This window comes from Acanthopagrus latus, chromosome 20 (assembly GCF_904848185.1).
Source record: "Acanthopagrus latus isolate v.2019 chromosome 20, fAcaLat1.1, whole genome shotgun sequence".
Taxonomy (NCBI): Eukaryota; Metazoa; Chordata; class Actinopteri; order Spariformes; family Sparidae; genus Acanthopagrus; species Acanthopagrus latus.
Window position 1 is genome coordinate 856,987 of NC_051058.1, and position 24,423 is coordinate 881,409.

Below are 24,423 nucleotides of genomic sequence, written 5' to 3' on the forward strand. Positions count from 1 at the left end.
CAACAATGACTGGGGCCAGGCTGATAAGACTTGAGTCACACTTTTGATCCAATTCCTCTGACTTTTCATGACTCTCCTGCTTGTGTGTGCAGAGAGGCAGGATGTGATTTATGATTTACTGTTTCTGTGATGATTGTGAAATGGGGCCCTTTATGCCACATTTCCCACAAGTTACAAGTATCATACTTGGCATACTTCAATAGTAGATTTTGAAAGCATACTTTAAATTTAGAGTTGTGGCAGCCAGTGGGTGTCTTGTTCTGCCACGCCCTGTGACAGAGCAGGGTTCAGTACCATAGGAATGTCAGGTGACCCACATGTGGGTTTGAGTTCTGACTTGATCATCTCTGAATTTACAGAGACACAGTATAGAAGAAACTGCATAATGTGTGTCTTCAATATACACTATCTTCAATTTAATGTAACTAAAAAACATCTTCCAGTTAACTGATTCATTATTTGTTCATTCCCTCCATATTATTAGATGTGTGTTAGGTTCATAAGTCACCAGACCATTTTGTTATTTGACATCACACACGATGACAATATGTAGTGGTGAATTAATTTCTTCTTTATTCTTCTTTAAACAAAATTAAAATAGAAAAGAAGATACTTATTCATCTTTGCTTTAGCTTTTCACACCAAAGACTGAATATCATAATAGTTTAGTATTAAACAGTGATGAGATCCTTTATGGGAATGTCAACAGATTTTTTATCATCTTACCATATTGGAAAAGTTGTTATTTTCCAGCAGCCACCACCTTACCTCAGGAGAGATTGATTGTTCCTAAAATGTCACTTGTGCTCTAATAGCACCTTAATTCAGATGGACATTTGTGACATTTGGCCGTAAGTATTTATTATCAGTGTATGTGCTCTGCCTGGCAGCTTGTTTGAGCAGCTAATCGTTCAGGTGGACTCTATCTAAATTGGATGGTGAGGCAGAAAATCCAGTAGTCTTTTAACTACCACGTGAATACTTTTAAAACCTCCCTATCTTCCATTTGGATATGGCCTAATTGAAAAGCAAATAGTACACATGAGTGCACCCATGAATCAGTGACTGATATCTCCTTAGCTGCCGGAGGAATGAATCTCTCCTGCCAGGCCCCCTCGTTCTCTTGCGTGTTTTCCATTGCTTCAAATGGCCTCCCTCATGCACAATCTATTGGATTATTGTTTTGGGGATTAATGTCTCGATGTAGATCCTTTTCACACACACAGTAAGTGGTTTCTGGGACAACTCCGGGCCTCTCTGTTGACCCACCAGATGGGATGCTGAACAAAGACAGGCTGATACACTGAATGTATAAGGTGGATGTGAAGACGATTCTTTGAAGTGAAAGTGGAGAAATTTATTTTAAAAACAAAAAGGGATCAAAGGCTGATGGTGAAATAACAGTACTTTCTTAAGTGTAACTTGTTGTATTGGCATTAGTGTTTTCACAAAGTAGTGATGGACATGAACCTGGCTTCAATGTGAATATGTATATAAAACATAACAGACCAGTATTTCTCCCTCCTGCATCATTAAAAAGGTGTTTTTGTGAAAAATTTTGAATATCTACTCAAAAATTACACAATACAAGCAACAGTATCCCAATGTTAATTTTTCACTGCAAAAATAACATGACAAGAATCTAGATCCAATTCTAAGTGGACTGGTTCCTTCATGACCACATTCTGACTCTGTTACATATCAGAGCTTGATATTCTGAGCCATACATACTGAACTAAGTCATGACAAAGAAAATAATAATTTGATTATTTAAACAATGTACGCCACCTTACCTAACTGATTAAGTCATTGATATGCAAATTTCATTCCAAATGTTCCAACATAGGAGGTGTGTGTGTGTGTGTGCATGCGTGCGTGCGTGTGTGTGTGTGTGTGTGTGTCTGTGTGTGTGTCTGTGTGTCTGTGTTGTGTGTGTGTTAATAGACAGAAGGTATCGGTAATTTCAGTAGAGAGAAGAGAATGATAGTATTTAATCTCAGTGAGGCCATGAGCTGGTCTGGATGTGCTCTCACAACATGGTTGAAGAACTGAACCACATCTGTTTATTGAGAGCTTAAATGACACAAAACATAACTTTTTCTTGTGTTATTATACACATGATTATTTCAGTTTCAGAGATGACCATACAGTAAAATATTTTCTTTTTGTTGGATCTTGCTGTGCCCTCTGCTCTCGGTGAATCCCTCTTGATCCAAAATTGCAGTCCTGGCAGACTTAGATTATAAGTCTGCTAACTCAATGTCAGCTAACTACAGCCAAATAGCTTGTAAGGGGTGAGCAGCAGATTGCAGTTACTCTGGTGATTCTGTAAACTGACTGCCCCCTGTATTTACCAGCTGCGACAGTGTTGGCTGGTAATGTGCCTCTGTGTGTGTGTGTCTTCATGGCAAAATGTGGTCTTTTAGAGACATCTTTTGTTCCAAGGACTAACATGGATTTTTTGCGTATTATGCCAGGTACTTATATATCCTTCTGTCAAAGTGTTGTAATATTGTCTGAATTGAATTGATGTCTAGTTTTGGACATACCCCCCCATTCTGGGCATATCGTGTAGGCAACACCTTACAGCAATATTGTAATTTCTGAGCTTTTGTAGGGTAAGAATATCAGGGTAAGCCAGTCAGAGCAGAGTAGGGTTGGTCAATCTTGCGCAATTCTGAATGTTGTTACTGTGGCAGGCTGCCACAAATAAACCAGTGCATGGAAAACACTGACACCTGGCTGTTAGAGTTTTCTCTACATGTCTCTGCTTGATAAAAGTTTTGTAAGGGTCGTTGACACCTTGACTTGACGCAGTTGTACTTGCGAGGGGCAGTATTTGTAAGGGGCAGTATTTGCTGGCCTTGGAGTGTGGATATAGACTACTTTTATTGCCATAGGCTACTGCCTTGCTGACATGCACATTACTGCTGTCTTTGGAGTACACACTGGTTTCACTTCTTTGTTTTGAGCTACGATGCGGGCAGTGTCACTTGAAAGTCTGTCCACTCAGCTTGCACTGCTCTGTCTCATGATGGAGAGTCTTATAGGAGAAGTCTACAGATTTAACACATATGTGTAACACAAATGTAGTTAAAAATGGATGTGTTGAACTTTTACTTTGATTCTCACCACTCTGTGTCTCTTATCAGGCATGCAATACTAAAGCAAATACATACAGATAGTACATGTGGTGATTTAGTGTTGGTCAGTACATCTACACAAGTGTACTCTAATTCGAAGGTACTCAGACTTTACTTGTGTATTTCTATTTTCTGCTACTTTATATTTCTATTCCACCACATTTTGGCAAATGTTGTACTTATTTGACAGCATTTTTCACCAGTGACTTTGCAAGTTGCATATTAAATGTGTTTATTTATCTGCAGTCAGATCAGCACTGAATCTAATACTCAGAAAAATGCTGAATACCAGATCTGATTAATAAACCAATGATGTATATTTATATGTTATATATGTAAAATGTACATTTACTTCTGCTTCTGATAATCAATGTCGTTGACGTTTAATATTTTAGCTCAATATCTTAACTTTGCTCAAGTCTGACCTTTAGGCCCTTTTTATAACCCTGAGACTACAGATCTGGTTGTAGAGGTAGTCTCTCACTCAAACAACAGTATTTTTACATGTAATCCTCTCTTCGCCCATTTACTTTGCCTCTGACTGGAGCTAATGAGAGTTTATTCACAGTGACATGTGTATCATTTGGGTTCTATTACTGCTTCTATTACTTATTCTGTGATCTCTTTTAGAAAGATAATTTATATAATACCAAAGCAGAGCAGAATGACATCATGATGAGACAGATTCTAAAAGTTGTTATCTTTAGATAAAGAAACATAATGAGACATTTATACAAGTCACAAACAAACTGATGATTGTTTTGTTACAAAATGAGATAAGATAACTAAATGATGATGGAACCTTTGCTGTTGTGATAGCATTATGAGATAACTTGACTTCTGATCTTGACGTAGAATTTAAGAAAGCCAAATACAGTTAATGCCACGAACAACTGACGATTAATAGAGAATGTAATCTGGCAATATTCCATAGAGCCCATATTATGACTGTCATCTGTACTGAATGTACAGTATGATGTCGGCTGTGATACTGTATAATAAAAAAAAAAAAAGATTCTTTCTGCTGTTTAAATTGTCATCTCCTTTTAAGTTTTACATTGTAAATCACTTTGAGCTGTTTTAAATGAAAGGCTCTTAATTGTATTATCATTATAATTGTTTTCCATAGTTATAATCACTATATTTAGACAGTATATACATATATCAATCACAAGGTCTGAATATAACAGCTAAGGAGTCCACTTGGATTACATTACACCACAAGGCTTGCAGCTATGAAATAATTTACTTCAAGAACAAAACCACAATCAATATTCAAGGGTTTCACAACAAGACACACACACACTCTCCCACACATGTTCATTACATACATACTTACACAACAGCATATACAGGTGTGTGTTATCTGTTCTGGTCTTGTACTCTTGTTTTAGCTCAGCAACCAGATTCATCAAAGGTTCCCACACACTGTACTGCACTCTTTTCCTGTGTTACTTGTGTGATCATTTATATCTTTATAAAAGACTCCTCGACATTGTCCCTGCTAAATGAGCAAACAAATGAATGGAAATGATAAAAACTTAGACAGTATTGGACAGATAAATAATTGAACTATTACACATACATTAGTAACATGCTGAATACAGTGGAAGTAATGTGAACCATAATGAACATCGGTAAACTTGAACCACTTCTCATCACTTACTATTCCTGTCTACAAGGAGCACAGTGTCCTAATGGCAGGTTAATGTTGTGCCACTCACTGTCTCCCTCACGGTCCACCCAGAAACATTTGTCATCATTATAAGTGTTCAGAAAGCTGTGTGGTGTGCCGCCCAGCAAAGCACATGAGCCGCTGTTTGTTCTCTGTCAACACCGATCAGTACATGGCCAATTTAACCGGTAGTTCCTCTGCACTGAGAGGTGTGGACATGACTAAATGATCCCAGGCTGCCATGATTAGTCTGTTACCTGTGTGCCTGTGTATGATGGCTGCTGGTGCCCATGAGGTCGACTGTTCTGTTGTAGACTTGGTTTGTGGTTATGCTACACTCACGCTGAAGATGAAACCATGCTGGACATAACTGTGTCTAACTTAAGGAGCAGTTCCCCCCAAAATTAAACCTCAGTCATCCTCCCTCCTGATGATATAAAGTCAGGTGAGGTGTCGAAGTCCACAATACATTTCTGTTGCAGCATTCTGCTAAACAACTGAAGTAGCTGGAGACTTGTTATAAAAATTTTTAAACCACTGAAAAAAACTCTCCGCCGCTCATCCAGCATAATACAAATTCATTGGACAAAAGTTTAATTATCCCTTTTTTAAACCAGTGTGAATTTTATCCTGAGCCATAAAACTCATGAGTCGAGTCACATGACTCAGCTTCACGGTATTAAACCCCTTTTTTGTCTGTCTGGATATTATTTGTATTTTTTGTACTAAAAGTTCTTTTAATTCCACAGAGAAGGACAAAAACACAGTGGACAGTGTTACGGTGTTTTTTTTCACCGTTAAAGATCATTCGTCACTTCTTTCACACAAAGCACCATTATGTGGTATTTGCAGCTCAGTTTTTTTAAAAGCGAACACAGTTTTTGATCGATGGAACGTCATATGCATCTCTGCAGTAACAATGTCACAACACACAGAAGATCTTCGATCTCTATCTTACAGAGGAAGAACTACCACCATCACTGTGCTGTGCAATAACAGTGAAACATACTCTTGATGGATTTTTGCTAAATTTATTATCACATCCATAACATTTCTGAACTGATCACAAAGCAGACAGTGAGCATGTTGAAGCTGAGCATATGTTCCATCATCACAGCCATCAACACCATTCTTCAGTCCTGTGTGCTTCTGTAGAGCATCTTAACTTTTTATATATCAGTCCATTAAGGTAATGTGATTGTGATTTTGAGATCTATAGATAAAACTGATTTATGATGATGATGATGTTCTTTGTTGTCCACTAGTGAAATTAATTTTGTTCAGGTCAGTCAAGACAGTATAGTATTATATCAAAGTATAGTAGCATACTACTATAGTAGTAGTAGTATGCTAGTGTATACAAAAGAAGTAAACAATATCACAGTAAAAAACATAATAATTATAATATAATGCTGGAATTAATAATAAATGGTTGTTGTTTCTAATTTCCCTCTCCTTGCTTCTCTGACCTCACCAGCACTTCAGTAGGAATATTTACTGTTCTGATTTGTACGTCTCTCAGCGTCTGTCTCTCTGTCCCCCCTCCTCCCTCTGTCTCTGTCCCTCTCTGTGTCTCCGTGGCTGCTGGCGACACCAGTATCGATGTAAGCCGTGTTTTCTCTCATTAATTTATCAGCTCAGCAGAGGAGGAAGGCCTCAGCGGGGGAGATAATGGCTTCCATTTGGCCAAGGTCAACAGTCAACACATTCCTCAGTCGTTCAAATATAACCACGCATTAACTTGTGTCCACCAATACCACAAGGGCACACACAGAGAGAGAGAGAGAGAGAGAGAAAGAGAGAGAGAGAGAGAGAGAGAGAGAGAGAACTGATAGATTGTTAGTTGTGATTAGCGTTGAAATATTGTCCTGCTTGTCTTCAAAAGGTGTATCCTATTAAAGAGGTGATACAGAGTCAGTCAGCATAAACTTAGAATATCATCTGAATATCATATTAACTTATGAGAACAGCCACAGAGAAATAAAGCACTCGAACACCTGATGGCATGTGTTCAGGAGCTGAAAGTAGTTTTACCTGTATAATAGATATACAGGCTCAGTGTTTAAAGGTTTTTATCAGGTTACATTTGGTCAGGGAAATCCTGATAGAGGTAAGTGTCAGAATCAGAATCAGAAATCTTTTAATGTCCCACAGACGAGGAAATTTGTTTGTCAGGTTTCAGTCAGGGCTTTACTTCATTAATGAAAACAATACAGCAATAATAAGGTTCATAGTTTATTTTATATTCCTGTGTTCCTCTGTTGTAGAGCTGCTGTGCTTGCTGCACTGTTACACCAGGTGACATGTTCCTTCTTCACACATACAAACACATACCTGACTCCATCCTACATGCAGATACACAACAGACCACCTGAGGATCTGAGGATTAATCTGCAGCTAAAACAGTCCCAACAAACTACGATGTTCATCATTTTTAATGGAATTACCGAGCCCTTTTCAAATGAAACTTTTGTTGATAATAACAGAATAACAACAGACTCTTCAAGAAAGCAACCTTTCTAGTCTTAAAATAACTTGATGACATCATCCACTGGTTTATGAAAGGGTTTTATGATCCTCAGATGTGAGGTAATGATCTCAGTCCACAGGAACATGTAATCAGGTATGGCATGTATGAAAATATCTAAAGATCACTCACCTTGGAGCAACCTTGTTCCCTTGCAAGTGCACTTGTATACTACTAAATTGTAGTAAACTATATATTTTGTGAAAATCTGATTATTTTGTCAACATTTTCCAGGGCTGTGTCTCAAATAGCTTCAGCAGTGGTCAGGTGGAGGCTGCTACAACACTTCTCCTATAGAGACATGCTGTCTTTTTCAGTGTTTAACAAAGTCCACCATCTTTCCCTCGCCTTCGGCAGAAGCTTTGATATGCCTGAACAGAACCATAAAAACATTATTCAAGTTTTAGTTGCGGGAAAACAAATGATACACTGACTGGGGATGTGTGAGTCGTGACAGAGATGTTCCTTATTCGGCTGAAAGATGTCACCCAGGCAGCATCATCATGTCTCTGTGAACATGTTACAGTTGCCAACACGGTTACCACAGGGGTTATATTATTATAGAAGTCCACATTCAAACGTTCCAAGTAAAAGATGTTCGCTGAATTCATATGGTAGATTTAGACATCTCTGCATGGTTTTAAAGGCTGTACTACAATAACAGACTGTTCTACTTGTTCTAATACTTTGTCTTTACCCAGTTAGTCATGTTGTCCACATTACTGATCACACACGCACATACACAGGAACAGCAGGAACTGATGAACTAAGGAAACACTGCCATGAGTAAACATATCATTAATAAAATACATCCAATAGGGTCAAAAAATCTGAGACCTCCGACAGAACAAGTCCATCCAACACCAGCTCAACTGCTCTAACAGCATAATGATTAAACGAATTGCCTCAAATTATGATTTAAGAATCCTCCAATATTTGATGAAAGCATACGAACGTGTGTGTGTGTGCGTGTGTGTGTGTGTGTGTGTGTGTGTGTGTGTGTGTGTGTGTGTGTGTGTGTGTGTGTGTGTGTGTGTGTGTGAAGTGACTACATCAATCAGGCACTTTGGAATCAAGCAGCTATCTGCTGAACATTTCACCCACCAACTGTGTGTGCTATTCCTCCAAATGTTGACTTTACTGTGCACAATTTGTGAAGCATTACACAATACAGAAGCTGAGATCAATGAGCATACTGTTGGTTTTGGAAGAGTCTTCTGTGTGTGAGGCCGTTGAACCTCTGTAACGTCCCTCAAACAAGTTCACGAGAGCAATGAGCTTTAAACATTAAAATTTCCAATCAGCCCAGTACAAGAGTTCTGTCTTCATCTTTAGTAACAAGTCTCAACAGCCAGACACATCACTTGAATGAAAAAGCACTGACCACATTGTATGACTATTAATCAGTGTTCTGCTATCTGTCTGCTGTCCCGGCCGTTCTGAGGGTTCACTCAATCATTAACCTAATCTACTTACTGAAAAACTCCCACTCACAGTGTTTGCATGAGAGCTCAATGATAAGCTATTTGAAGTTGAATGTGGTGATGGGACAGCTATCGACATGGGCATAACTGTTTGCTAATCTGTGGTTGCCTTTGATTCTTCAGGAGGCTGTGATGAGACTGTGAAACAGCAGACTGAAAAGCGATGGTCAGGTTAGACCAGCATTCACCCTCCAGACAACAAGCTCCATGTGGTTTTACTGACAGATCTGAAAGCAGTTTGTGGTTCAGGATCCTCCTGAAGAGCACACGGAGCCACTCCTGCTGTCTATGAAGTGTGGATGGATGCTCACTGTCTTACAGCCTTCTTATACCTGTCAGTTTTCATCAGAGTCTGTATACATCCAGATGTATTTACTGTGGCCTGTCCTCTCACAGGTCACCACGGTGGACAGAGAGTTGTGTGCCTCTGCCGGCTCAGTCGTCCTCCTGGACGCACTCGTTACATATATCTCTGTACATGTGACATCTGTTGTATGTCTGTACATCCTCTGCAGTGCTTCATGAGTTTTTTTCAGTTTACCCCTTCTACAAAGGTTTATATGAGTTTTTCCTCACTCAAGTGAAAAGTCAAAGGACTGAGTCTGTCTTGCACTGCACACATTATGAAGACAGTGTTACTGTGACTTTGGGTTAGATGAATAAAACTGACCTGAGGTGGTTAACAGAATTAACAGGTGTTATGTGTGGGGTCGGCCATTAAACCAACATTTGAAACAAATTAGAGACATTAGTTTTAAAGCGTCTCTTTAGGACACAATGTTGCCTGTGAATCACAATGTGGGTGTTTTGGGCTTCCTGTTGAAACTCCACCAATCACTCTGTTCAGGTTACACACTGAGTGAGGCAGGTATCTGTGTGAGCAGATCAACTTAAATAAATGAATGCTGACATAATGAATGGATCACCTCAGTGGTAATGACCCATGTTCTGTTTCATCCAACAGTGTCAAAAGTCTTTCAAACATGTTGCAGATTGAATTCTTACTCATTAATTTGATGTAAATACAGAGCTTTTAGTTGCCTCAGCTTTATTAAACTCAACATGTACTGTTTTATTTTTATATTAAATAAAACACATTTAACTTCTAAACTTGATTTCATCAAACTTGAGTGAAATAATGCCTTGGATAAATAAACTGTACAGAGTTCAGTGATTTCATTATAATGAGTGTGTGAATATTAACATTTGACAGTACAATTATACTTTGACAGGAAACTTTTAAAATGTAGCTTCTGTGTGTGAGAAATATTCGTATTATCATTGTATTGTTCTAAAACACAGCGTGTCCTGGCAGCGCTTTGTTACAGTGGGCAATTACTTTCATAATGAAAATTAACCAACGAATTAATGAAGATCACATTTTTGCATCATTTTAATGTTCTCAATAACCATATGAATAGACTGTGTTGATAAGAATAATGTATGTAATAAAAATAGACCTGACTGAAGACTACCTTTAGGCATGCGTCATCACTCTGATGTCCAGACTTTAAACCAGAGGCTGTGTGTCAGGGCTCGTCTGTGTGATAATAAGTTAATGTTAATAAAATTTCAGAATTGTCATCAGCGTCCATTGTAACCAGTGGAGAGACAGAAACTCAGATACCAGTGGGATCACTGCAGCCAGACTGAAAGAGTCACTTATGGTTCTGTAGAATTAAATCACAAGCTGCATGTTTGACATGAAACACTGCAGAAATGATGTGCTACTGTCCATAAAAAAATTAAGTTTGTGGTTTGTATGTTTTCAATTATTATCATCAACCTTCATATTGTGTCAGCAAACTAAACAGCTTTGTTCATTCAGTGTTTTATGAATTTATAACATGACAAAGGAACAATTAGACTTTATTAATAGTGCAAATAAAATTAATCTGTTTCACTTTATTGGCACCAACATCAATATTTTAGCCCCAATGTGTCCTGAGGTTCGGACCGGCTACATATAGTTTGGTTCTGATGTGTTTATCTCACTGGTTTTATGGTTTTTTGGTTCTTTGGTTGAAATGATACATCACAGTCAGCCTCTACATCAGAAAGTTACACATTTTATTCTTACAAAACAACACAAAAATACTTTAATAGATCCAACAAACAAAACACAATTTGCGCTACATTGATTATTTAATAGAATGTCACATTTTCAGGCAGCGGCCGCAGACTTAAGAGCATTTATCATCCACCTGGATGGACAGGACAGGAGACACTGACCAGAGACACAAGACACTGATCAGGGACAGGAGACACTGACCGGAGAAATGAGACACTGACCAGAGACAGGTGACACTGATCAGAGACAGGAGACACTGATCAGGGACATGAGACACTGATCAGGGACATGAGACACTGATCAGGGACACGGGACACTGATCAGGGACAGGAGACATTGACCAGAGACATGAGACACTGATCAGGGACAGGAGACACTAATTAGGGACATGAGACACTGATCAGGGACAGGAGACACTGATCAGGTACAGGAGACACTGATCAGAGACAGGAGACACTGATCAGGGACATGACAGTGGATACTGATCAGAGAAAGGAGACAATGACCAGAGATATGACTGTGGACACTTTGAACGTGGTCAATTATTCTACTATCAGATCAATTTTATACCTGCAGTAAATATTACAGCTGGAACTACTGGACCATCCTGTCTGTCCCTCTGTCTGTCCTTCTGTCTGTCTGTCTGTCTGTCTGTCTGTCTGTCTGTGCTCCTGTTTGTCTGATTGTCTGATTGTCCCCCTGTCTGTCTGTCCCTCTGTCTGTCTCTCTGTCTTCAGAAGTCAGTGAAGGTGAATGAATGGGCTGTAGAGTCCCAGAAGTTATGTCATCTTCATAGTGCGGCTCCTTCTGGCTGAGTGGATCAGAACTAGGGATTCAGCATGAACTCGGAGTCGTCCTCTATGTCCAGGTCCTGGTCCGTGTCATCTGACAGGTCGGAGTCCAGCTCTGTGTGTGGCGGCTGCGGGGACATGGAGAGCACGCAGCGGCCCGTCTGCGACAGCTCTGCAGAGACTGTGTGTCTGCGCTCCGGGCTGTGGATCCCGGCAGGTTCGGTCATGTCATCTCCCTTGTTACTTCTCCCGGTGGAGCCGTCGTCCTCCACCTCCCTTTTCCCTCCCTGAGGATTCTCCTGGCATACACAGACACAGGTTTATACATTAAAACCCTACACAGACATGTACATGTGTCTGTCGTTTGTTAATAATTAACATATTCACTGAGAATGAAAGCATTTTATAAAACAGCTCACCTGTTTCAGTCTACGCCACTTCGCTCGTCGGTTCTGGAACCAAGTCTTGACCTAAAAGACAAAACGAACAGTTAATGAATTATGTTATTATCATTATTGTTATTATTATTATCATTATTATTATTATTATTAGTAGTAGTAGTAGTAGTAGTAGTAGTAGTAGTAGTAGTATTGTTATTATTATTATTGCCATTATAATCATGATAATAATAATTATCATTATTATTACTATAACTATTATTATTATTAGTAGTAGTAGTAGTAGTAGTATCACTATTGTTGTTGTTATTATTATTATCATTATTATTAGTATCATTGTTATTGTTTTATTATCATTATTATTATTATTAGTAGTAGTAGTAGTATTTCTATTATAATAATGATAATAATAATTATCATTATCATTACTATAATTATTATTGTTGTTATTATTATTATCATTATTATTACTATAACTATTAGTAGTAGTAGTAGTAGTATCATTATTATTGTTGTTATTATTATTATCATTATTATCAGTATCATTGTTATTGTTTTATTTTATTATCATTGTTACCATTATTATTATTGCTGTTGTTTTATTATAATTATTATTATTTAGCACATGGCACAGCTGGAGGAACGGCAGCAATGACTGAATATTATATATAATAGGTAAACGCTGTGTGACGGACTGAGGCCTCGTCAGCTCGTCACACGCTGACTGGGTTTAATCAACACAGGGTTCGGTCCGGCAAATAACTAATAAATTCATTGGTATCAAATTGTGAATGTGGGTCATTATGGATCAAATCCGTGTGTAGATGAATTATATGACGATGCTGTGTTTGTGGTAGTTATTATAATTATACTTGTGATGAGAGCCTATTCGTCACAGATGAGTTTACATTGTTACAATAATTAGAATAGTTCGACTGAAACACGTCTTTAATATTTAATTGGTCAGTCACTGTCACACTGGATCTTTGAATTGTCCACTCATAGTCTGAGCGCACTCACTGAGGGATCGATACTTTTAATCTGATCGATAATCAGTAAATATGATGTTATTTTTGTTTGGATGAATATATCTGTTGACTGTCCCTCGGTCGTGGTCAAACGTGATGGTGACCATACTTGACGGAGCGCCAGTTGGAGGCACCACCTGCAACGCATGCGCCGCCCGCACTCGGACATGAACCGGACAGTGTGAGAATGAAACCCGCGCTGTAGTTTACGTTTCATTTTAAACAAAACAGTTTATGTTAAACTTTATTGATCCTGAAAAATGTGTGTCACACTGTGTGATCACCAGGAATCACTCCAAACATCTAAATCACATCTTTCGCTCTCTGATTTTGAGTTAAAATCAAGAATTTACCGGGCTCCACTGTTCACACAAGGCCCAACGGAACCCCGTCCTACTGGACTCATCCCAGTAGAACCACGGGGAGCTCACCTGTCTCTCGCTCAGCTGCAGCATCTTGGCCAGACGTTTCCTCTCAGGCGGTGAGAGGTATTTCTGCGTCTCGAATTTCTTCTCCAGCTCGATGGTCTGGTCGTTGGAGAACCGAACCTGGCCGCCCTTTCTTTTATGTAAGGGCCGCTGGATGAAGGGGGTCCACAGCAGAGGCTTGCCTTTAGAGACGGAACAGACACTTCAGTCCAAGTCCACATCCGGTCTCAGAATATTCACAGTATTTAGAGACGACTGACACTCTGTTCTTAAAATGACACCGATTAATGTGTCGTTAATTACACTTTAAGTAGAAATGACTTCACCTTCAATTAACGATGGAAGTTTTAGAACCCGTTTATTACAGTGTTTTTCTTGTGAACCTGCCGCTGATGTCTATAATACTTAGTACACGTGTAGTTCATCGGTAGAATGTATTTGGATTTGGCGATATTCTACTAACCACTACTACGAATAATAATAATAATAATAATAATAATAATAATAATAATAATAATAATAATAATAATAATAATAATAATACATGTATTTATTATAGCGTTTTAAAAGCAGAATAATAAAAACTAAATACTAGAATCATGAACAGAGATAGAAGTTAAAACGTTTAAAAACGTTTGATCAGCTGTTTAATAAATACGTTATAAATAAAGCTTTGTATTGTTTGTTGACAGTGAAATAAATATTGAAAGAAGCTTCATGAACCAATCACTGTTTTTTGATTAGTGTCGGTTGTTGAAATAAAGTGTTACTGATGTTTCAGCGATAAACGGCAGCAGCGCATATTGAACAGGCTGAATAACAACAGGAGGCGGATGACTGGACACCATATTCAGTTATTTCATGTTAGAATAAAATGCTATTTAAGCTTCAATAGGAGTCAGTGATCCCACTACTGCTGTGAGCAATCCGTGTTGCAGGGCCGGGCCGGGCCCAGCTGTGTAATCAGCCTGTTTTGGTCCCGGCTGGTTTCCTGTCGTCTTAATGGTCTGGAGCGAACAATAGAGCGGAGAGCGGCCGACACACGGTCCTGCTGCACGCTGTCTTTAAGGAAGGTCGTGACAGAGTGAAAACTATGGCCAAATATCCGCTTCATGTGCTTCCTGCTTTGCGGTGTGATTATAGGCGAGGGCATCCACCAACAGACACTGACACAATATCAATCTGTTGCTCCTCACTGCTGCGCGCTGCTTTCTAGAGGAAGTTTGCCAATCCCGTCCCATGTGATAGATTCTTGAAATAAACATGAAAGGAAACGTGAAGCAGGATAAAGTTGAGTTTAATGATCGTCTGAGCTAAATCAGTGAGCTCAGAGAGGCTGAAACACACCGACAGCTGTGCTCTTTTCTTTCTAACTGTACAGCTCTTTGCAACTGTGCTCGATTTATCTAAGATAATAATAATAATAATAATAATAATAATAATAATAATAATAATAATAATAATAATAATAATAATAATAGTAACACACTTCTTATTTGTGCAAATTATTTTTGTTTTATTGTTTACATGCTTTTTTTTTTTTTTTGAAAAGAGGAAATGTGATCTGTGTTTAACTAAATAAACAAACACAGGTACCATTAATTGATGATAAATTACCTAAACTTTGGTTAAGAGTTATTTCACTGTTAAACAATGACACACTTTATTATTAGAGTTGTTTAGGTTTATTAACAGCAGGACCGACTCTATAATGACGTCTACATCATGTTTACAGGCCTACAAGAAATAAACAGTATTTATGAAGTATAATAAACATCAGTTGAAACTTTACAGTCACGCATGATCAATACATGCTTCAGAAAACGCTTCTGTCAACTAACTTTAAACTATTAATGTGTCACGTATTATTCGTGGCGATCGAGGGTCAGTCACAGCAGCATTGAACCTTTGACATGATTTAACTATATTCTGATGCAATCATGTCCGCAGAGCTTCATGACGTCAGGTTTGTGTTAATTAATAAGTAGTTTTAATAGACGTTTTCATCTTGTGTTTGCTGTATGGTGTTTCACAGTGTTCAGCGGACACCTTCCTCCTCTTATTGTTCTGCGTTGAACTCGTCTCTATCTGTCCTGCTGCAGTCCCATTAGATTTGATGGGCTGCCCTGTTTGCTTTATTTTCTTCTCGCCGCCGACCATAAAGAAAGTCAGCCACATCCTCGCCTGGACAGGCAGAGGAAGTGCAACAATATGTGAAAAACGGATCCCGGGCTATCAGAGGCCGAGTGTTTCCTGAATATGTCTGTATTGAGGATGTCGATAAAATAATCAGCAGCGTGCAGCGAGCTCCCGAGGAAGCGGCTGGCCGGGGTGAGCCAGGAAAACATTTAACAGCTTCTGAAACCAGATTTACTCCTATCGACAGGCCCACGGCTTCCGCTATGAACGGAAAAAAAAGGGCCGGCTTGTTCAGCGCAAGACAAAGTCACAGCACACTTAGGAGGACCATCACTCACAGCTCCTCACCCAGCCACAGGCTGTGGGCTCGGTTCTGACCTGACCCACAATTAAAATGAGCGCATCTGCATCAAAGTGACATGTTAAATTAACAGATGTGCGTATTGATGGACCCTGACAAAACTGAACACACACACACACACACACACACACACATACACACAAACAGAGAGAGAGAGAGAGAGAGAGAGAGAGAGAGAGAGAGAGAGAGAGAGAGAGAGAGAGTAGTGAAATAACAAGTGATTTAGAGCGCAGCTATGCTCAGATGTTTCAGAACAATGGGAGTCAGGAAAAAGAGTCAAGGTTGCCACACACCTCCCCGCCACCCCCTATCAGCACCACCAGCAGCCTGAATGGATAAGCCTGCTGCTATTGTGGCCCCAAACATGTCTGTCACAATAACACAATAATGTGACTCATGTGTGCGTGTTCAGGCATCAGGCAGAAAAAAATTTTCTATGGAACTGAGATGAGCTAAAGAATGAACGTGGAGAGGCTGTAATTCACCCTGCAGAGTGTTTATGTAACAGACTGTCTTCTGCTCGATATGCATGCATGACCAAGCGTGATATACTTATGCAAAAATGGTTTCGTTGGCGCAGAAACGAGGCTTGAGAAGACTGGCAAGTTTTCGTGTGAAGGCTAAAATGGGATCTATCGCTACATCATCCAAGCAAGGTGGATTTTTTGTTTTGTTTTGTTTTTTGTTTTTATCTGAAGTGGACAATATCCATTCAATCTGACAAAATCATCCGATGTACCACGAGCCATGATATACATGTGCGAAGCAAAATTATTCATGACAAATGAAAAGATTTTATTTATTTATTTATTTATTTATTTATTTATTTTTTTTACGAAGCCTGAATGTGTGAGCGGAGGCCAACAGTGTAAAGAGTGTCCACACACCGAAATACAGCATAGACACAGTTGTGGGTTATAATTTCTACATTTATATACATTTATAAATGTATATTTTACGTATATGTGTGTACCAAGAAATTTACGCACACTTGCCAAACTCACCGAGAGGGTCGTGCCTCAGCAGAGCCTGTGCGTACTCCCCCATGGAGCGGTGGTGCTGGTGGTAGGGGTAGATGGAGCCGGCGAAGGTCCCAGCGGAGGCGTACGTCGCCGCTGTCAACGCCGCTGCGGCGTGGTGAGACAGTGCCGGGTGGATCGGCGTGGGTTCATAAATCGGTGTCCGGTACGGTGAGATGAGACTTGTAAAAGAGGAGTTGGGCGACGGAAGAGTCGGTGTAGGGATGAGCGGAGTGGAGCAGGAGGAGGAGGAAGAGGAGGAAGAAGGAGAGGAGGTGGCGGTGGTAGTCCTCCCCAGAATGTCCTCGATGTAGAAGGGTGTCGGGTGAGCCGGCTGGATGGGAGTCGGTGCGTAAAGCGGGACGCTCATGGTGCCTTTAACCGTCGCTGCGCACTGGAACTGAGTTAACGGAAGGCTGCAGCCCTTCTGCGTCTCTCTATAGCCTTCCTCTTTATCGATAGTATCCCTGAACAACTCTTTTACATAACACCAAACATCTACTAACTTCAGCATCAACTCGAATCTACCGACTGTACCCGGAACACACTGAAGAGAGTCTGTCAGGGCTGTGGGGGAGACCGTTACAGTGTTTTGGTGTCCATCAGTTTGCGGTGGAGGACTCGCTGGTACTTGATCCAACTGTTGGTGCTGTTATCTGGCAGCAGGCGGAGGAGGGAGGAGATAAGTGGACGGCCAACTTCCTGCAGGTGGCCAGCGGTCGTTTCTGATTGGCTTACTCGCAGCTCCAATCGAGCTCCACAGTGATCAGACGACAGGGGAGAATAGATAGCAGTACTTCAGGAGAATCAGTTCACTACAGCCAATCAGCTGCTAACTAGCAAACCGAAAAATCTATAGTTGGACTGATATAATGATCCTGATAGTAGGCTGGTTCTCCCTTAGAATAAAAAGACCACCTCTACTTTGTCCTCAGCACATTTCACCTACTAAAAACACGAGAAGCAAAATGATTGCTGTAACTGATCAGACACTTTGGAGCAGGAGGAGTTTCAGTACATAACTTCCCAGCCTGGGATCATGATGAAGGGAAGCTGTGTAGATCTACTGTTGTCTTACAACACAGCTGATCTGCTGTCACTCAGACTAGAGCTAAACTGATATATGGCTAGTTGATATTATTGGCAGATACTGGCTTTCAGTGGTATGACACGAACACATCTGAATGCATCTGTGGTTAGAAACAATAACTGCTAACATTTGATGGCTGATGATATTCTGCCTCTGTTACATATCTTTGTGTGGACTCTATACATTGTACGTGTGAAGCAGACTCTATCAGCAGACTTTCAAATGTGAGGAGTCCAAATTAAAAAAATAAAAATAAAAATAACAAAAAACATGAGTAAGACTTTATCTCTATTTTGACTTTTAATTAATTATTTGACTTTTAATTAAAAACACTGCTAACAGTCTCCTTGTTTGGAGGCTCCTGCTAAGGGTCCCCTGACACCTGTGGCCCCTGGCCCTCTGCCTGTTCTGTAATCTATCCATGCTCAAACCTGAACGTCAGCTCCTCTTAATGTTTATGTGGTTGAGTTTTGTGGCTGTCCCCTTTAACTACACCTTCAGTGGCATTAGGTGCACTAACATGCAGTATTTAAATGTTATATTTGTGTGTGTTTCTGTAAAGTGGCCCCTCAATGCCACACTGCAGACAAAACAAATATATCAGTCAAATATTATGGTTACGGTTATTATGGTTGATATATAATGATGAGCTTTTACTTGAGCAGCAGTTCCCCTTTTTTGACACACACTTCTTCTTGTTTAATCAGACATGCCTTCAAATCACAGTCAGACTACAGTCTATCAATATATCACAGTCAGATTACAGTGCATCGATATATCACAGTCAGACTACAGTCTATCAATATATTACAGTCAGACTACAGTGTATCTATATATCACAGGAAGACTATAGTGTATCTATATGTCACAGTAAGACTACAGTGTATCTATATATCACAGTCAGACTACAGTGTATCTATATATCACAGTCAGACTACAGTGCATCTACATATCACAGTCAGACTACAGTCTATCTATATATCACAGACTACAGTGGATCTATATATTACAGTCAGACTATAGTGTATCTATATGTCACAGTAAGACTACAGTGTATCTATATATTACAGTCAGACTACAGTGTATCTATATAGTACAGTAAGACTACAGTCTATCTATATATCACAGACTACAGTGGATCTATATATTACAGTCAGACTACAGTGTATCTATATGTCACAGTCAGACTACAGTGTATCTATATATTACAGTCAGACTACAGTGTATCTCTATATTACAGTCAGACTACAGTGCATCTTTATACCACAGTCAGGCTATAGTGCATCTACATATCACAGTCAGACTACAGTCTATCAATATATCACAGTCAGATTACAGTGCATCTATATATCACAGTCAGACTACAGTCTATCAATATATTACAGTCAGACTACAGTCTATCTATATATCACAGGAAGACTACAGTGTATATATATATTACAGTCAGACTACAGTGCATCTATATATCACAGTCAGACTACAGTGTATCAATATATTACAGTCAGACTACAGTGTATCTATATATCACAGACTACAGTGGATCTATATATGACAGTCAGACTACAGTGTATCTATATGTCACAGTAAGACTACAGTGTATCTATATATCACAGACTACAGTGTATCTATATATTACAGTCAGTCTACAGTGTATCTATATGTCACAGTAAGACTACAGTGTATCTATATGTCACAGTAAGACTACAGTGTATCTATATATTACAGTCAGACTACAGTGTATCTATATATCACAGTCAGACTACAGTCTATCTATATATCACAGACTACAGTGGATCTATATATTACAGTCAGACTACAGTCTATCTATATGTCACAGTAAGACTACAGTGTATTTATAATATTACAGTCAGACTACAGTGCATCGACATATCACAGTCAGACTACAGTCTATCTATATATTACAGTCAGACTACAGTGCATCTATATACCACAGTCAGACTACAGTGCATCTACATATCACAGTCAGACTACAGTGTATCTATATATTACAGTCAGACTACAGTGCATCTATATACCACAGTAAGACTACAGTGCATCTACATATCACAGTCAGACTACAGTGTATCTATATATTACAGTCAGACTACAGTGTCTCTATATATCACAGTCAGACTACAGTGTATCTATATATTACAGTCAGACTACAGTGTCTCTATATATCACAGTAAGACTACACTCTATCTATATATTACAGTCAGACTACAGCGCATCTACATCTCACAGACTACAGTTTATCTATATATCACAGACTACAGCGCATCTACATATCACAGACTACAGTTTATCTATATATCACAGACTACAGCGCATCTACATATCACAGACTACAGTCTATCTATATATCACAGACTGTGGATCTGTATATTACAGTCAGACTACAGTCTATCTATATTTATATATTACAGTCAGCAGAAGCAAGTTTCAAACTCCCCCTGGAGCTTAAGTGAACTCCACGTCCACTGCACATAAATTCGTTGTTAAGGTCCTGGTTTTACGCACAGCCTCAACGTAAATTAAAGGCGTCTTTGACTAATCAAACAGCAGTGAGTGTTATCTTTAACAATGTACTACAAGTCAACTGCAATCCACATCCCTAACGGAGCAGCTGAATGTGAGTGATTAACTCATCATTTGAATGTTTGCAGTTTTCCTGTGAAATCCACCTATCTGTGTGGTTGAGGTGATATACTTACGATAAAGACTACACATGCAAATGTGTTTAATGGCACACTTAGTGAACGTTGATCCGCTCAAACGCGTTTCCGCAAAGTGTTAAACAGTAACGAGGACTTCTGTGTTTCCCAGACAGATGAGCTGCTGCTCTGCGGGCTGGATCTGTTGGTTTATTTCATCACTGCTGACTTCATTAATGACGCTGTCAGCTTCAGCCATCAGCTACTTCGATTTTCTGATGCGACTTTAAAGCGCCTGACGTTAACTGCCAACTTTCTAACGGCTGCGATTTAGATAAAGTGGACTCGGAGAGCAAACAGGGATGTGAGCAGCCTTGAAGACTTGAAAGAAATCTCCAAGCGGCTAATATTTGGACTGAGACAATGATTGCAGCTCATTGATCCGGCCTGCTCCCCGCGCGGCGTCAGACTCCTGTCCGAAAACGATTGATCAGCTGCGGGCTGGTGCTGCTGCTGGCAGCTGGCGCCATGGACAAACCTGTGGTGCTGTTGACAGCTCCACAGTCCACATACCTGCTTCAGCATGAAGTGTCGTGACGATATCTGGACACCCTGGAAACTTAAGCTGAAGTTAGTTTAAGACCTAGTTAACTAGTAGAATACTTACAAGTGTACTACTGCAGTTATTCTGCAGAGTAACAGTGATCTTCTGTAAGTATACTTTGAGTACACAGCTAGTTTACATCTAAATCCTGTTTTGTACTGCAGTCATACTGTGGATTGTACTACAGCGGTTTATTAAGTGTACTGCAGGTGAACATGAGGAATTAGGCTCTAAACCTACCATCAGGGGGCACAGCACATCTAACTTTTATTGTGAAGTGCAACTATTGTTAACTGTACTTCAAGTGGACTTGTGTGTATGCAGTTAGTTTTCAAAGCTGTTTATGTCTCATCCACGTCTAGTTTATTTAAGTACACTATAAGAAGTGGCCACAGAGAGAGAGGACACAGGGACAGGGCCATGGATGTAACACAGTGTAGTGAACCCTCAGTAAACTACTACAGCATCTTTACACTTACAGCCTTATTATACTTTTTTCACTTTAAAGTATACTACTTGATAAATATTTAGCCATAGTTTTTTTGTAAACATGTGTTTCCCTTATAAATCCAAATGCTCAAATGCATAAGAAAACATAAGAACACAAGAATGATAACACAAATCAACGTCCGAGTTCAAAACAACAAACAGCGTATGAACACAGTGTGAAAACTGTCTGCAGCTGTCATTAACTCTCTGTCGCTATACTTTTCACAACACAGCTTCACTAAAGGGCAAGTACAAGCCAAACAAACTAGGAGTTTTCTGTGTACTTGTCAGTGCAAACTATATATATATATATATATATATATATATATATATATATATATATATATATATATATATAAAGCTTGCTTTTTCAACATTGTAGTCAGCTGGCCCACCACAATCATTTTTTCCAGCACAAATATATGAATGATTTCCAGCACAGGAACCAAAACAGGAAGAGGCACTGTTTTATCCGGTCGCTATCCCCAGGTAACCCTGGAGTAGAGTGGAGGTAACTGGAAGAGTAATAGAAATCAAGGCAAGACAAGAATGAATGGATGGGGGATTCACTCGATGGAGATCGCTCTGGTGTTGTGTCACAGTCTGAAATGTATTTCACCATACCAGTGGGACCTGAGACAGTCAGAGCAGCATTCTTTTTACTGGATCAGTGAAGCCCCTTTTACGTATGAACTCCGGACAACATCCAGAAAAGTCCTGTTTTTGCATTGAGGAAGTGCAGAGAAGAGGATGAAGGGGGGGCTGATAACAGGGCCTTCAGTAATACAACCTGGATACTTAATAATACAACTTTACCTTTACATAGCACTGAGATCAGAACAGTTCTGTCTCCGCTCAAAGTATAACTTTGTTATGTGTATTTCTGATAAGTACATAAGAATTAAACTGAAAGCATTCTAATAGCACACTTACATGAACTGCCCATATTGGGGCCTTATGGGTAAAAAGCAACATTTTGGGGAACATTAAACAGTGGTGCATGTTTTTTGAGAAGCACAACTTTGAGTCTTGTGATTTTCTGACTGTACCAGACTGTTGCACTTGTTGTAATACTTGTCTTTACCCTCACAGTCATTACATGAACATTATTGATGATTGTTCATCCCTACAGTACTGTCACAATAGATAAAGGGGTTTGGTCACAAATGTTGAAATATATAATTTTGCCCCAGTCACTGGAGTTATTAACTATTTTGAGAAATACATTATATGTTGTGTATCATGATAGAGCCTAAAATTGTCACCACATCACCCAGCCTTCATCGTAACTCAAGACTTGACTAATCCTTACATTTCTCAAGTTTCAACTTTAGACTTGCGTCATCAATGATCTTCCATACACATTGTTACCAACCAACAGTTCTGCAGCTCCACCACACTGTGGCACCATTACCACCTGCTATACTGACTAAAGATGTACACAAGTCCTGTGACGGGCAGGAGGGAACAGTGATGTCTAACAAAGAGCTAAATCTTTCACCAGCAGCCTGTAAGTAATGTTACCATGGAATCCAAGTATTTAGAAAAAACAAATGTTATGAATTTCGCTTGAATGTTTATTTAATTTGCAAGTACAGAGCAAATTAGATTAGACAAGGAGTATGTACACCACTGCTACAGTAACACTTTCAGATCAGATCAGAGTCTCAGAGTCTCAAACAAAATGTCTTTAAGAGCAATGCTTGGAGCAAACAGAACAGCAATCCCACAAACAATGTACATCTCTCCTTTATAGCATGACCACAGCAGGTGGCCCGCCCATTGTCTCATACAATGATACCATAATACTCTTTATACCAGCCAATATCAACAGACTGTTCTATCACAATATAAATGAAGTTACTGCACATGCTGATTCTCATCATTGCAAATAAATTGTACAAAATATAACAAAATGTGACATCTGATCTGGCAGCTCAAATCATTAATCCTCCAGTGAGCATGACTTCCTTTATCATTTATGTAATATACACTTAAGGTATGTTACAAGCTAGACTCGTCTCAAAAATGTTTAAATTAAGGTGTGCATTGTTAAGAAGTCTTCCCTAAGGCAGTACATCAGTTCATGTTTCTATCACCAAGTGGCCTGAACTACGAAGAAGGTTCAGCAAACACAGGATCTTTCCATCACCCATCTTATCAACTTGATAAGTCAACCCAGGTTGACTGCATCACCTGACCGACAAGGAGAGGTCGGCTGGAAGCAGAGAGGAATGTTTTACAAAGGAAGACAAAAAGATTTCAAACAAGTACCAGGAGTTAAGTGCTTCTGTCTGTCTCTGTTCGAAGATGACCCTGGGAGGAAAAAAGCATTTGCTGAGGCCAACTGGTAGAAAATTAAATGAAGACAGGACGTGGCACAAACCTCCACATGATTATCTACAAATGAAATTTAGAGAGAACTGATTGGTCAGAAGGCAGGGCTAACCTTGAACACAATCTGCTCCAGAGCAAGTTAGTTAGGGTGATGTACCAGTGTTGTAAACCTGAAAAACCCAGAG

General features: G+C 39.4%; 1 protein-coding gene and 1 long non-coding RNA gene across 2 annotated transcripts; one reads left to right on the forward strand and one right to left on the reverse strand.

Moving 5' to 3' along the window:
* Window positions 1-10,876: 10,876 nt before the first annotated feature.
* hhex (hematopoietically expressed homeobox) lies at window positions 10,877-18,137 on the reverse strand. The gene is made up of 4 exons (XM_037081118.1): window positions 17,050-18,137; window positions 13,549-13,727; window positions 12,111-12,161; window positions 10,877-11,990 (listed from the first exon to the last, which is right to left on the reverse strand). The coding sequence occupies exons 1-4, from the start codon at window positions 17,576-17,578 to the stop codon at window positions 11,727-11,729; spliced, it is 1,023 nt and encodes a 340-aa protein (XP_036937013.1). The 5' UTR covers window positions 17,579-18,137; the 3' UTR covers window positions 10,877-11,726.
* Window positions 18,138-20,709: 2,572 nt separating this feature from the next.
* Window positions 20,710-21,892, forward strand: LOC119009662. Its single transcript, XR_005071785.1, has 2 exons — window positions 20,710-20,786; window positions 20,981-21,892. It is a non-coding gene; the product is annotated as an uncharacterized LOC119009662 (long non-coding RNA).
* The last annotated feature ends 2,531 nt before the right edge of the window (window positions 21,893-24,423 follow it).